Source organism: Rousettus aegyptiacus, unplaced genomic scaffold (assembly GCF_014176215.1).
Source record: "Rousettus aegyptiacus isolate mRouAeg1 unplaced genomic scaffold, mRouAeg1.p scaffold_m13_p_6, whole genome shotgun sequence".
Classification (NCBI taxonomy): Eukaryota; Metazoa; Chordata; class Mammalia; order Chiroptera; family Pteropodidae; genus Rousettus; species Rousettus aegyptiacus.
Genome location: NW_023416309.1, coordinates 85,450,904 through 85,465,552, shown reverse-complemented (window position 1 = coordinate 85,465,552; position 14,649 = coordinate 85,450,904). Strand labels below are relative to the sequence as shown.

Genomic DNA, 14,649 nt, shown 5'->3' with positions numbered 1-14,649 from the left:
GGAAACAAGACTGCCTTCAGAGGAGAAGCAAACACATTGGATTGTGGTCTTTATTCCCCACAGTGACCGGCTGCATCCCACAGTGGTAGGGTGGAGCCTAACCTTTCTGAACTGAGTCCCTGTCTTTCCAGAGGTGGATCCAAGGGCCTTGGGACATAGTTTCATCAGACCTGCTCAACACATCCCCTGGGCTGGACTGGCAAGGGAAGCTGGTAGGAATGCCTACCTCATAGCCCCTAAGCAGAGTCTTGTGCTCTAGGTGGGCCCCTCTCCAGCAGTCCTCCAGCAGTGATGCCAGGAACATGTTCCTACGTCAAAGGGAAAGCATTATTGCTGCCCTGTGGTCAGGCAAACAAGCAGCTGGCTTTGAAGTCCCAGGGGGATTTGCTTAGGCTGGAGTCGGGAGACGGGAGACTGAAGGAGAAGCCTGCAAGCATCCCCCAAGCCTAGTTGTGTTTGTTAACTAGGCCTGGGGTTTTTGATGTCTCCGTAGAAGCAGGAGGAGGGAGGCATGCTCCCAGCAGACCCCAAGGGACATCTTTCAACTCCTGCTGAGCCTGCAGTCCCACCTGAGTCCTGAGTCCAGAAAATCTAGTGACAGGCCTGCAATGGAAAGAAACACCTAGTCCGCTCCCTTCAAGGTGGTACTTGGGCGTGGTCCAGGGCAATTTGAAGAGTGTGCTGCTTCCCTTGGGTACCTGTTTTCATTCAGGTGACATCAGGTAAGAATGGTGAAGGAAAAACCTGAAAGGAAAAAGAAGTATCCAAAGGCAGCACCGGTGCCTTTAGCAGCCATAGGCCTGAGGTTCCCACTTGCAAAATCTCCTCCCCTCCTCACCCTCCACCAACTGTCTCCCTGCCTCATGACTCCCCAATACATGCTTCACTCCTTCATCCAACCCCTAACCAGAGCTGTTTGCCTTTCTCCAGGGACAAGTCTGCTGTGTGTCTGACTCAGAAGCTACAAGTAGACTAGAGACACTGCCTACCTGTCCCCTTCACTAAGCAATAAAATGTACTGGTGAGAAACCCTGGGGGTAGGAGAGAGACTTCTAGAGAACAGAAGCCTGAGTAAGACAATGCTTCCACTGCGCTGGCTCTTGGGGCTTGTATCAGGATACCACTAAAGCATGTTTATGACCTGTCAGGCCTGGCCACAGGGAATGAGTCAAGAAATAAAGCATTATTATTAACCAGTTCAATGTCCCATACAATATTAGTCATGAATAGCTCTGTGAAACTTCCCCCCCACCTCCTCTCCACTCTCCCTAAACTCTTCTATCTGCTACAACCAAATGTGCACGTTTCTACTAGATTCTTACCTCCACCCCTAGGCCTGCTCTCCTGTCTGTCCCTGCTTGCCTGCTCCCCCTACCCCTGACACATTGTGATTGAGAAAGAGCTTGTTCACGATAAGACCTTGAAATCTGGAGTTATAAATCCTTCCAGGACGGCCACCCTATCTCTGTGCTAATGCTCGCGGTGCCACCGAAAGGAGGCTCACCTGGTTGTGACCCATCCCCTCTTACTCCTTGGAGTTTGCTGCTCCACCTCTGCAAACACAGGACAATGGGCGAATGGCATTACCTGTCTCAACAGGTGCTAGCCTGGCCTCACTTTCCTACAGGGTGATGGGGAGGTCACCCTCCGGCCCACCCACTCTGGGCATTCCTGTGATTGTGAAAGCCCACCATTGAATGTGACCCTCCCTTTAGTCCCCCATGACTTCAGCTGTGGGAGGTCAAACCCACCTCAATGGCTTTAGAAGTCCCCACTTTACCTACTGAGTCCACCTGCTAGAGAGCAGGCATCACCTGAACTGTCTGGGAGGGCCCTGATACTGCCTCTGAGTTTTCCTGTCATGCAATGGGCATTTTTCATATTAGCCTTGCTTGATATGCATGGGAAGAGATTGTTTATTATTCATCATCAAATCCTTATGCCAAGCAGACTGTATAGAACATAAATATTTGGTAAATGACTTAAGAGAATGCTGTCATACTCATCTCCAGCAAGTATTTGTTGGTGCCTCTTCTGTGTGGTGACTCCACTAAGCAGTAGGAGGTACAAAGATTAATTAGACTCTATTTCCACTCTCAGGGGGCTTACACTGGAGTTGGGGAGACCCAGAGAAGCTGAATTTGCCAGAAAGATAGAGGAAGAACTGGAACTGGATTCTCCAAGGAGTCTGTTTTGGCTACTCAAATTTGCCAAAGAGTAAACTGCAGATACCCTTGGACCACTGTTCATCTCATTATATTCCAGAGTGGAGCTGTTAACTCACTAACAATCTGCACATCTAGCTTTTCCCTATGTGGTTTCAGTGTCCTCGTTTTGGAAGTACGAATAAAAGTTTAAAAAGTACTGTCCCTACCAGGAAAGAATTTCTCAACTCTTTAGCCCTGGACTCAAAGGAAGTGGAACTTGGCGTCACCGAGCTCCAACTGGAGGCACACTTGCTAGCTGTGCCCATGCCATTTGGCTTGGACTCCCTTTTGATTTGAGGCCAGAGCTGCCACTGCCCTCAGGAGAAAAGAAGGAGGAGATGGGGGCATCTGTCTGGCACTCAGGTCATCCCATCATACCTTAACAGAGTGCCTCATCTGTGCTGAGTGCTGTGCTGGCCACTAGGAATAGGGAAAACGATACCAGGAGTGTAATTCCTTCTCTAGGGCAGGGGACTTATATCTCAGCGAACCTAGGAGAAGAAGGACAGCCAGTTAATCTCTGGGGGTCTGAGGGTCAGCTCTGATGATATGAGTGGTTGCTGCTTTACCAACGCCACTACTGTCTCACTGAGGGGACCTTCACTGCATGGAGTGTGGGTCCAGCAGCATGAATGGATAGTGGGGCCATAGTTAAAGAGTGACATTTTCTGCATGGCTCTTCTAAGCAAGTGCTTCTGAAATTTTTCCACTGAAGTGCCATTAGTGGCAGAGAAGAGTGACTTCACAGTTCTCAAGGGGCTAGGGTTTTAGATCATTGAGAACAGGAAATTTCTTTAAAGCCTCATGTTTTATCTTAAAGACATGTACACATTTTGTAGTTTCAATCATGATCTATTGATTTGTTTTTATATAAAAATGAAATTAAAATTACTCATCTCTGAATAAAATTGATGCTTCAAGAAGATGAGCTATTTCCCTATGGCTCCTTAAACCCCAGGCTCACTGCCCTACCTATATACCCTTTTAGGACATCAGACCCATGTTCGTGTACCACACTCAGGGGTATCACATCAAAGTGGGCCTCTAACATGTTTGTATGGCCCACATCCTTGATCCCAAACATTCCTCTGGGTTTGTCCTACACTGCCTTGGTCACACACTCCTTCAGCCTGGCCCAGTGGGGTCATCTCTTCACCTTTGGGCTTATAAAACAATTCTCTAGTAACACTATTTCCCAAATACCTAGGGGTAGTAGCTCCAAACCTTTTGTAGTCTCCTTCACAGGGAAGGGCCAGGGAAAGGGCAGCAGTGAGCCTGAGATTCTGAGCAGGGTGGAAAGCAGCTACTTAACTGAACACTTACTAACCTAATTATCTAAAGACTCCTTGGCTAAAGATTGTCCTTGCGACTGCCTCGGTAGTTGTTAACATCATACCCCACCTTGCTTTCCCTGACACAATTGTTGCTTCTGCCCAGGGAAACAGGAAATCAAGGCTGCCTGCTTATCTGATGAGGCAGAAGTTAGATGATCTGAAGTCCATAGTAGGTTTGTTATAGATTCACTATATCAATGGTTTTCAAATTTTAAAAGACGTGCAACCCATTCATTTATTCATTCATGAATTTGCTTATTCATTCAACAATTCTCTGTAAAGAACCTGCTTTACACTAGAACCTGTATGGGGATACTGGAGATATAGCAGTGAGCAGCAGTAACCTGGTCTGGACCCCTTAGGACTTTCAAGTCGGAGATAGAATTAAACACAAGGTCAGATGAGGCAAGCCCAGGGCCCTCTGCCACTGATTACTCCTGACATTGGATGTTCCACCCGGCAGCCTAAGTACAGTTAGTAGGTCCTCATATAAAGGTAAAAAAAAAATAAAATGAAATTCCCCTCCAAGTCCCCCCCAGCAGCCCAACTGCCCCAGAGACAATGCACCTAAGTGTGCAATTACACTCAAGAGTTAGGAAATGCATGGTTTCATTTAATCCCCACATTTGAATTGGGATGTCAAGTGGCATGATTCTCCCCCACTTCACAGATACAGAACCTGAGACCTTAGAGAGACAAAACAGTCCACTGAAGCTCACCTGGCAAGGATGGGCCTGAGAAGGGGTTTACAAAGGAGGAGAGGAAGAGTAGGGCCCCCGGCATGACTCTTGATTCTAACAGTGCTGGGCTGGAGGCCTCTAGTAACTCGCCAGACAGACTCCCATGGTTCAGGAGACTCTGGCCACTGCCCCTTATCTTTCCTCCCCATGACATGTGCAGATCTGATGGCTAAAAACTGGACTCTAGAACTTAGCTAAGAGCTGGTGGGACAATAGAACGTGAGCTTTGGAATGTATCCAAACAAACCACAGCCCTGTCCCCTCCTCCCCAAAGACTGACCAATGACCCCTAAACCAGTGACTGGATTGTTCCTAAGAAACTTAGCCTGACTTTGACAATTGCCTGGCAAAGGATTGCCACTCTTTTTCGCCCTTCACCTTTGGAGTGTCTTCATCTAAGCCTGTACTGCCATTTAAAGGAAAATTCAACCGGACTTGGAGTAAATTATGTTATACAGCAATCATGTTTACGGTCACCTTCCTATGACATTAAGGCCTCCCGGAGAGTCACTGAAAAGGCTGTGAGGGCTGCTAACTCCATTGCAAGTAAGGAATGTGTTTATTCTTCCAAGGAGCAAAGATCTATTCAAAGTGACGTAGCCACATTGTGTAACCAGGAACATGGGTTGTTGCTGATGTAAACAAATGGCCAGGGCCAGACCTGCCAGGAGCTCAGTCTCCTTTTCCCAGAGGTGTTTCTTATGAATGGTTGTGCCCAGTGAACCAATTTCCTGCCCTGTAAACTTCTGCCCAGCAAACCACATCTCCTATCTATCTAGCTCTGGGTCATAAAACAATTCTCCACAGACCAATCAGAGACTGATCAGGAGTCCTTGAGTAACAGGAAAATTACCCTCCACCTGCAGACGTAATGACACTTTGCAAACTAGTGGCTTTGAAGTTTGTGAACGTAAACATCACATGCCTTACCCCATTCCTTACTTCTGCTCATCTGAATGTGGGGCCCACATACTTGATTCTCAGGCCCTGGTTCACTCCTTGGAGGCACCAGCTGGCTAGTGACCCATTACCTTGACCTGAGGACCTTGCAGCCTGGAGAACATTTTTCACTGTGTCAGGTCATGATTTACAGAGCCAGAGCAAGAGAATTTCAGGCAGGCATCTCAGGCAGGCAGAAGACAGAAGATTTGAACATTCACTTTGCATTTTGTGGTCCTTCAGTCTGGAATGTATCCCCTACCCTATAGCCCCATCCGCCTGGAGAATTGTCATTCATTCTTCATGATAGAGTTCAAGCGCCTTTCCAGGAAACTTCTCTGATTTCTACTCAAACAAAATTTCCTCCATTGTCCTACCAGTCTACCTTATAACACCTACTCACTGCACTGCAATCGCTTATTAATTTATGTCTCCCCAGCCAGTTTGCAAACTCCCTCAGGGCATCTGAAATCTCTAGCACCCACCACAGTACCTGCTTCAAAGTCAGTGTGCAAAAGAGGTTTGTTGAATGAATGAATGAATGAATGGGCACCTATTATGTGCCTCTACACCACACTTAGGAACTTCGCATATAAAAAATGTACAAAAATATAGTTAAAGGAATGGAGACCTGGGTTAGGCTGGTAAAGAGAGGCATAACCTAGGGTGTCTGTCCTTGGGAAGTTTGCAATCTGGTCATCTTTCTATGGATGGTAAGAATATTTGCAGATGGGGTATAGAGATCAAACTCGTGGGTAGATAGAAGTGGTTTGTTGATGGTGGTGATATTCCTTTTCGAGTGCCAGCTCAGAAACCAAAATGGTTCTGAACTGGTCTAACTAACCCTTGTACTACACTAGCCATAGGAATGAAAAGTTGTACAAAAGAAACGGTCACCTTAACTTTTGTTTTCATGGTGTGTGGTCAAGTTTTTATACAAGGCTATATAATGACTCCCAAAGATATCAGGTCCTGATCCTTGGATGCTGTAAATGTTACCTTAAAAGGAAAAAGAGTCTTTGCAGATTAAAGCAATTTATCCTAGATAATCCAGGTGGGCCCAAAATGTAATCCCATGTATCCTTATGAGGAGGGGGAAGACAGGGAACATTTGATACAGAAGAGAAGGCCATGTGATCATGGAGGCAGAGACTAGAGTGATGTGGCCATAAGCCAGGGAACCCATCCCTCACCAGAAGCTGGAATAAGCAAGGAACAGATTCTCCATAATTTCTAGGCCCATTTCTAGGGAGTATAGCCCTGCCAACACCTTGGTTTTAGCCCAGTGATACCAATTTGGGACTTTCGGCCTCCACATCTGGTGTTTTAAGCCACCAAGTTTGAGGTAATTTGGTACAATGGCCGCAGGAAACTAATACATCCTCCTAGAGCAGGAGGCAGTAGAAGGAATAAGTCATTAACCACCACTGTAGGTGATTTGGGAATATACACTCACATTTTTTCAGTCAGGATGCCCCAAAGGAACCCTGCCCTGGAAAACAAGGATATAGAGATTCCCTCGACAAAAAAAATGAGTCCACCTCTTTCCCACCCCTGTGCCTTTTCTTTATTTTTCTTTCTAATACCTATCAATACTTGGCACATTGCATATTTGTTTAGTTATTGTTGGTTCCCTCCCAGTTGAATGGAAGCACCATGGGAAAAGTGACATTTTGGAACTGCTTTGCTCTCTGTGTCTAGGAAAGTATGTAGCACATCGTAAGCATTCATTAAGCATTTGTTGGAGAAGTGATTGACCGTCATGTTACTGGAGATCCTTGACTTCACGTCAGAGGAATGGCAACAGCAGACATCACAGCATGGCATACCGCCAAGGTGCTTCCTAAAGTACCACTTTAGAAAATTACTGAGATAGCATCTATGTTCGGGCAATACTATTTTTCATTTTCTACACCATCAACTTCTGTTTCCTACTTTGTTCAGGCCTCGAACCTTGCAATCATCTTTGATGCTTCTCTTTCTCACACTCCACATCTAAACCATCAGGAAATCCTGTTGCCTTTAAATCCTCTACCTTTCATCGCCCGCCCCCCCAGGCTTGAATGATGGCAATGGCTTCATGATGGTCTCCTTACTGTCATTCTCGGCCCCTCCCCACAACTCGGCAGCCAGGAGGATCCTTTTATTTATTTAATTTAAAAAACTTTAAATTTAAATTATATTTTCCCATGATAGTTGACATTGAATATTATATTAGTTCCAGGTGTACAGCATAGTGGTTAGACCTTTATATGACTTATGAAGTGATACCCCGGTAAGTCTAGTACCCACCTGGCACCATACATAGTTATTATAATATTATTGACTATATTCTCTATACTGTATTTCACATCCCTGTGACTATTTTGTAAGTACCAACGTGCACTTCTTAATCCCTTCACCTTTCCACCCAGTCCCCCAACCTCCCTCCCATCTGACAACCATCAGTTTGTTCTCTGTATCTATAAGTCTGTTTGTTTTGTATTTTCTTTTATTTTGTTCTTTATATTCCCATATAAGTGAAATCATATATTTGTCTGACTTATTTCACTTAGCATAATACACTCTAGGTTCATTCATGTTTTTGCAAATGGTAAGATTTTATTCTTTTTGGCCGAGTAATATTCCATTGAATATATGTACCATAACTTCTTTATCTACAACTTCTTTGCTGATGAACATTTAGGTTGCTTCCATATCTTGGCCATTGTAAATAATGCTGCAATAAACATAGGGATGCATATATCTTTTCAAATTAGTGTTTTAGTATTCTTTGGATAAATATTTAGAAGCAGAATTGCTGAGTCGTAAGGTATTTCTATTTTTAATTTTTTGAGGCAACTCCATACTGTCTTCCATAGTGGCTGCACCAAATTACAATCCCATCAACAATGCATGAGGGTTCCCTTATCTTCACATCCTCACCAACATTTGTTGTTTTTTTATTTATTGATGGTAGCCATCGATAGGTGTGAGGTGATATCTCATTGTAGTTTTATTTGTCTTTCCCTGATGATTGGTGACGTTGAGCATATTTTTATATGTCTGTTGGTCATCTGTACGTTTTCTTTGGAGAAATGTCTATTCAGGTCAACCGGAGGGATTCTTTTAAAACCTAAGTCAAATCTTGTCTCTGCTCTGGGCAAAACTGCCCGATGGTTCCTAGCTCTCTCAGAATAAAAGTCCTTACAGCAGCTTACAGTAGCCTGTACGATTGGCAGCAAGGCCTATCATTTGTCATCATGCCTCAGCACTCTGCTCACCTCCCTGACCCACAACTCTCCCTTTTACTCAGTTCTAGCTACTCTAGCCTCCCTGCTTTTTCGTTCCTGTGTCAGGGCCTTTCTATTGGCTGTTCCTTCTGTCCGGCATGCTCCCCTCCCTGGCGTCCACATGGCTCACTTCTTGAGCAACCTCAGGGCTCTTGGTGTCACTTTCTCAGTCAGCTTTCCTTGGCCACTCCATTTGAAATGACTATCCTAACCTTCAACAGCCCCTTTCCCTGCTCTATTTTTTACAGATGTTTCAATCAACACACACACACACACACACACACACACACACACGTCTCTCTCCCCCATTAGAATATAAACTTCATGAGGGCAAAGATTTTTATCTGTTTGGCTCACTGGTGTATCCCTGGTGTTTAGAACAATGGTGCCCAGCACACAGTTAGGTGTCAGCAAATATTCCTTAAATAAATAAAATGGCAAACATTATTTTGAACTAGACTATGTTTCCAAAAGTGAAGGGATACACAGAAACTCTTATAATAACCAGGCAATGAGGTCTGCTTTCCTTAGTGTGGGATTTTTTTTGTCTTTTAAAAAATTAGATTTATCTTTGTATCCCTTTCATAATTCATTGGGAATAACAATATAATTGGCTTCTTAAAGATACCTGGACAATAGGGCACAGGAAAGAAACTTGCCGTTTGGGAACATAACAGTATGAATCTGGTGAGAAAATTAAATATGTGAAAATAGAAAAGAAACATATTTGTATTGTGTGATCCGTTGGCATAAACATGCATATGCAGAACCCAGGAAGCCTGCTTTGATGATTCCTGCTTTTGATGTTGTCCTCCTCATGTTTGCTCTATTTTTTCTCCCTTAGAAAGTGTTTCTTCTTTATACCTGCACTTAGCACTTTACATGCACCCAGGAAAAATTGGTCCCGCAGGCACGTGGGAAGTCCTGCATATTTCAAAAATTCACTTATAAAATTCAGTCATGTTATCAATCTCTGCTGACAATTTAGTATTTGCCTAGCCAGAATGACCTCTGAGAGAGGAAGGGAGGGAGGGAGGGGGAGAGAGAGGGGCTTTATAGGCATCTAGATCAGTGGATTGCAATTTCTCATGAATATTCAGCCTGTTTGATGCAAATGAGACATGTTTGAAGTGTTAAAACATAGATACAACATATGCTGCTGTGTGGTCCATTACTGGCAAACTCCTATTTTCCAGAGGAAATATCAATGACTTTTGTTTGAATTAATTCTTCATTCAAATGGGACACATCAGTCCTGATTTTTCTTGGGAAGAAGTTCGCTCTTACCTGCCTCCTTTTCCTTGCTCCTCACACTCCTCCTCCATAAACCTGCTTCCACTCACCTTTAGGAGCGTGAAGCTGGTTTAGTCCCATCTTCCTGGCCTTCTGTGGTCCTCTCACTCATTGCCAGATCACCACATTTAACCTTCTTTCCCTAAGAGGATGAAAACTCTCCCCGGTCACGCCTTTCCCTTCTCCTCAGATCTTCCCTTCCTGATTGATCCTTGGTTCCCTGCTGGATTTGCCATACACCACAGAAATGAGCATCATTCAAGAAATTATTGGCAGTTTTCTTAATCAAGTATCAAATTGGTGATGAAGTTATCTGGAAGTATCAACCAGATAGAAGATTACATGACAAGGCATTCTGGGATGAAAGAATATAGATACCAGCACTCACATCATACCAAGCTGACTTCGAAGCATTCAATGCGTATTAACTCATTTATTCCTCAAACAACTGTATACCGTGGGTGCTATTATTATCACTCAATTTTATGTAGGAGGACAATGCAGTAGGGGTTAGGTGGGAGAGTTGGAGATTCTAATCAAGGCATTCTGGCTCCAAAATGAATATCAAAGACATGCCCCCAACTGGGGGCCAAGAGCTCACATTCCCTGGCTGTCTGCATTAGTTTTATCCACCTGAATCCAGCAGCTAATACTCCAGTTATCTCTATCTCTGGAGGGAATAATCCACTGTTTGGCATGGAAAAATTTAATACATTTTAAGGTAGGTTTTCATTACTGATTTCATTTATTATCCATGAATGTTAAATGAAATCTGCCTTCCCCAGAGCTCACCCTAGAAAATGACAGTGGTCATTGTAAAAATGGAACCATCTGTCTGTTAGCCTGGGCTCAGGGTATAGAGACAGACCCTGGAGAAGTTGGTTCATAGGGTGTTAGAGGAAAGTATAGGGGTTTCTAGTTGCAAATAAATCTTCGGAGTGGGTAATTACCACCTGGACCCATTCACAGTGGTCCTCCTTGCCCTTATTGTTTAATTTTTTTCAATCACAGTTGATGCTCAATATCATATTAGTTTCAGGTGTACAGTGTAGTGGTTAGATATGTAACTTACAAAGTGATCCCCCTGATGAGTCTAGTGCCCATCTGATACCACAGTTATTACAATATTATTGACTATATTCCCTATGCTGTACTATACATCCTCATGTCTATTTTGTAACTGCCAATTTGTACTTCTTAATCCTTTCACTTTTCACCCAGCCCCTCAAACCTCCTCTCACCTAGCAATCATGAGTTTATTCTTCATAATCTGTTTCGGTTTTGTATGTTCATTTATTTTTTTCTTTAGATTCTGCATGTGAGATCATATGGTATTTGTCTGTATGACTTATTTCACTTAGCATAATACCCTTTAGGTGCATCCATGTTATCACAAATGTGAAGATTTCATTCTTTTGTATGGCTGAGTAATTGTCCACTGTATGTATGTACCACATCTTCTTTATCCAATTATCTAATGATGGACACTTAGGCTACTTCCATATATATCTTGGCTATTGTAAATAATACTGCAATGAACAAAAGGGTGCATATATCTTTTCAAATCAGTGTTTTGGACTTCTTTGGATAAATATCCAGAAGTGGAATTGCTAGGTCATAGGTAGTTCTATTATTAATTTTTTGAGTCACCTCTATACTGTTTACCATAGTGGCTGTACCAATTGGTCCATTTGATTTAGAAGGAGGTGCTAACCTTCTTGAGGGCTCTCAGTTGACAGGGTCACCTTCTACATGTCTTGATTTGCACTGAGTTTGGTTAGGAAAAGCCCCTAAAGACTTTCCCAATCCACCCATCCTCCCTCCCTGCCACCTCCATCTCTGCCTAGAAAACCTCTTAGGTGAATAAGACCTTCTGGATTCTCAGGGTTATTGCAAGAATGCAATATCTAAAATCTATCAAAAGCACACACTTGCTGTTTCAGAAACAACATGAGTCCAGATGTAAGGCTCCAGTTGAGGCTGGGGCTTGAGGCCTATATTCCTTCCTCTTCCTGGAAATCACAGGGGCCATCCAATAGGATATCTCGATTAGTGACAAGTGACTTTGGCTTCTCTTGACACATGGTGGTTGGCCTTGGCCTCTGCCTTTCTCAAGCCAACCATGAGTTTTCACTTGACCACTTCAGACTAAATGATATTGTCCAGGGGAGCCAGGAACCAAAGGAGGTCAGCATTTCCATATCCATCCATCATTGCCCTGGGCACACAGCAGGTAACTCAGTAAATTTGCTTGGCTCACTGAGAATTGCATCTTCCAGTACACTGGGATTTTGAAAATTCTGTTGGTTGAGGCCTGCTAAACATGATTTCCTTGCTTACGCTTTGACTGGGAAATACCGTCTAGAAGAAAGAAGCCATTAGAAGTGAGAAATGCTGGTATAGCTATGCTATATAAAAGAGGAGACAGCAAGAGGACAGGTCCATCTTTCTTCTTCCCAAGTCAACACCAGATTATTTAAGGCACGGCTCCTGCTGGCGGAGTGTCCTCGATTTGGCTGTTCCCATTTTGGACTATTTGTATACTTTAGTGTCCCCATCAGAAGGGGAAACCTGGGTAGGAGGAGGTGACACTCACGAGTTCACTCTCCTAGGGACTGACAGTCTTACAGAAAGGATGAAAGGCTAACATTAATGTTTAAAATGTGGTTGAAAAAGTGACCCGAAGGGTTTCCATTCTTCTTGCCTTTTTATCTATTCTGGTGACCACAGTCACCAAGAATTGGCTCTATCACTTTATTCCTGTGAGTTGCAGAGAAGAAAAAGGTGTTGGCTCCTGGCCTGGCCAGATTCTCTCTGATGGACTTGGGGAATGTGACTGGGAGAATGCATTCTTCTTCTCATCTTACCAATAGTCCGGCGCAAGGACACGGGCACATGTGGCAGGGAGCCTAGTGGAGTAAGTAGAAAATTCCAAGGAGACAGGGGTCAGGGGTTCTTGGTAGAACCATGGCAGGGGAAGCGTCAGAGACAAAAATATGAGACCCTGGACAGTGATAAAATAGTTTTAATGGGAGGCTTTCTGAAAGGACAACTTTTTCTTGTATTATCAAACAGCCAGTTTCTCTGCCTTGGGGTCTCTTGGGAGTACACTGGCTGAAATCCTAGTCCCACTGGACGGTAGGATGTCACTATGACACTACGTTCAGCCCTTCCAGGCATCTAGAGATGTGTCTTAACATCAGGATATTGGAGTTAGCTGGCAGTCAGTCCAAAATATACAGTGTCCCCGTGTGTGTCCAGGTGTGAGGGAGGGGGCAAGGGCTTCACTTCAATTTAGGATATTTCACCACGGGGGAAGAGAAAGGGGCAAATCACTTTGAAAATTCAACTCTGACCTTTACAAAGAAAACACTTTAGTATTATATACAGGGCAGAGAGGTGAGGAAGTGTGGGGGAAATTGCACTTAATTACAGTAGTTTATAGTTTACACCCATTGGACAAATTTACTTCTTTAAAAGAAATCTCAGAATCAGTTGGAATGGGGGGAGGGAGGGAGTTTGCTGATATTTACAGTGCATTTGGCTCAGTTCAATAGCACATGTCCTCCTCTCCTCATTTCAGTAACAGATTCAAGTTTTCACATCAGTTTGTTCGATGAAGGAGCATAATGTAGAAAAGCTACGGCTTTCTCTCTTCCTCTTCCGTGATTTCTTGTCTCCCACCTCTGAAACGGATGGGATGGCTTGACATCTTGGGAGAGGCATCATGACAATACTGCATAGAAGGGAAGCTGGGCTTCAGGCTGTGCCTCCTGAGAACGGATTGTCTGAGGTGCCAGCAGGATGTCAGGTAATCAGGGACCTCTTGCAGGTGCGTGTCAGGTCACTGGGCTTTTCTGTGACAGCTGCCCAGAAGGTGGTGGTGTGGAAAACAGAATCCTTGTTGCTGTGCACAAAGTAAGTGATGTGTGGGTATCACCAGGCTTGGAGAGGACACTGCAAAGAGAGAGAGAGAGAGAAGAGAGAGCTCAGCTGTTTGCAACCGGCAGGGGCAGGGGCCATTAGTCATCTTCTCCAGGGGAGCCGAGACCCAACTCAGCCAGCAAAGAGCTGGAGGTGGAGGGCTGGGGACCTAGGGCCTACTCAGCTCTGCCATATTAGTCCTGAAGCACACTCCTTGTAGCAAAACCTGCCAGCCAGCTTCTCCAGCCACTTCAGAAAAAAGAAGTGAATTGCTACAGACCTTGAAAGAGTCATAACTCGCTGACTTTACCCTGCAGTTGGGCTCTTTCTCTGAGAGTGGTATTTATAAAGTGCTCAGTTTGGTTGCAACAGCAGCCAGATCGGGAGCTCTTGCCTCTCATGGAAATAAAGGTCTCTTCCTAAGATCTGTAAGAGCAGGGTCCTAGAGACTACTGCTTCCCAAACTTTAATGGACCTATGAGTACCTGATATCCTGTCAAAATAAAGATTCTGATTCAGTGGGACTGGGATGGGCCCAAGACTGCATGTCTAATAGGCTGCCAGGTTGTGCCAATGTTACTGATCTGCTTTGACAAACGAGGCCTCGAAGCACATGAGAAAACCAGCACTTACTCCAATGATCCATCAGGGAGGGAGTGTGTGAAATTGCAGACTGCTTTCCAAAGTTTGTTACTCAGACACTTGGAGGATGAGGAAAAATATCCAAGGGCTGAAGGCCTCTGATTCCAGACTTCTGGTGAGCCTGGGGCAGGAAACCCCAGAATAGATGGGGAAAGTCTCTGAGGGGAGCCACAACCCCATTGCAGGCAGCCTCCCTGCCAGAGAGCCCTGGGCCTCATACATTTCAACTGTCGTGGGACATTCTTCTCCTTTTCCTTCCAGGGAGCCCCTTTTTGTTCCCCCTCTTTCTCCTCCTTCC

General features: G+C 44.4%; 1 protein-coding gene across 5 annotated transcripts in view; it reads right to left on the bottom strand.

Moving 5' to 3' along the window:
- Positions 1-12,792: 12,792 nt before the first annotated feature.
- Positions 12,793-14,649, bottom strand: part of HNF1B (HNF1 homeobox B) — a 50,401-nt gene continuing 48,544 nt past the window's right edge. For 3 of the 5 annotated variants that reach the window (XM_016131427.2, XM_016131429.2, XM_016131431.2), the window contains one exon: positions 12,793-13,742. In XM_016131427.2, coding sequence (XP_015986913.1) covers positions 13,722-13,742 — 21 coding nt within the window. In that variant the 3' untranslated portion in view covers positions 12,793-13,721. The remainder of the gene's footprint in view (positions 13,743-14,649) is intronic. The other 2 variants (XM_016131428.2, XM_016131430.2) reach the window with 1 other exon arrangement.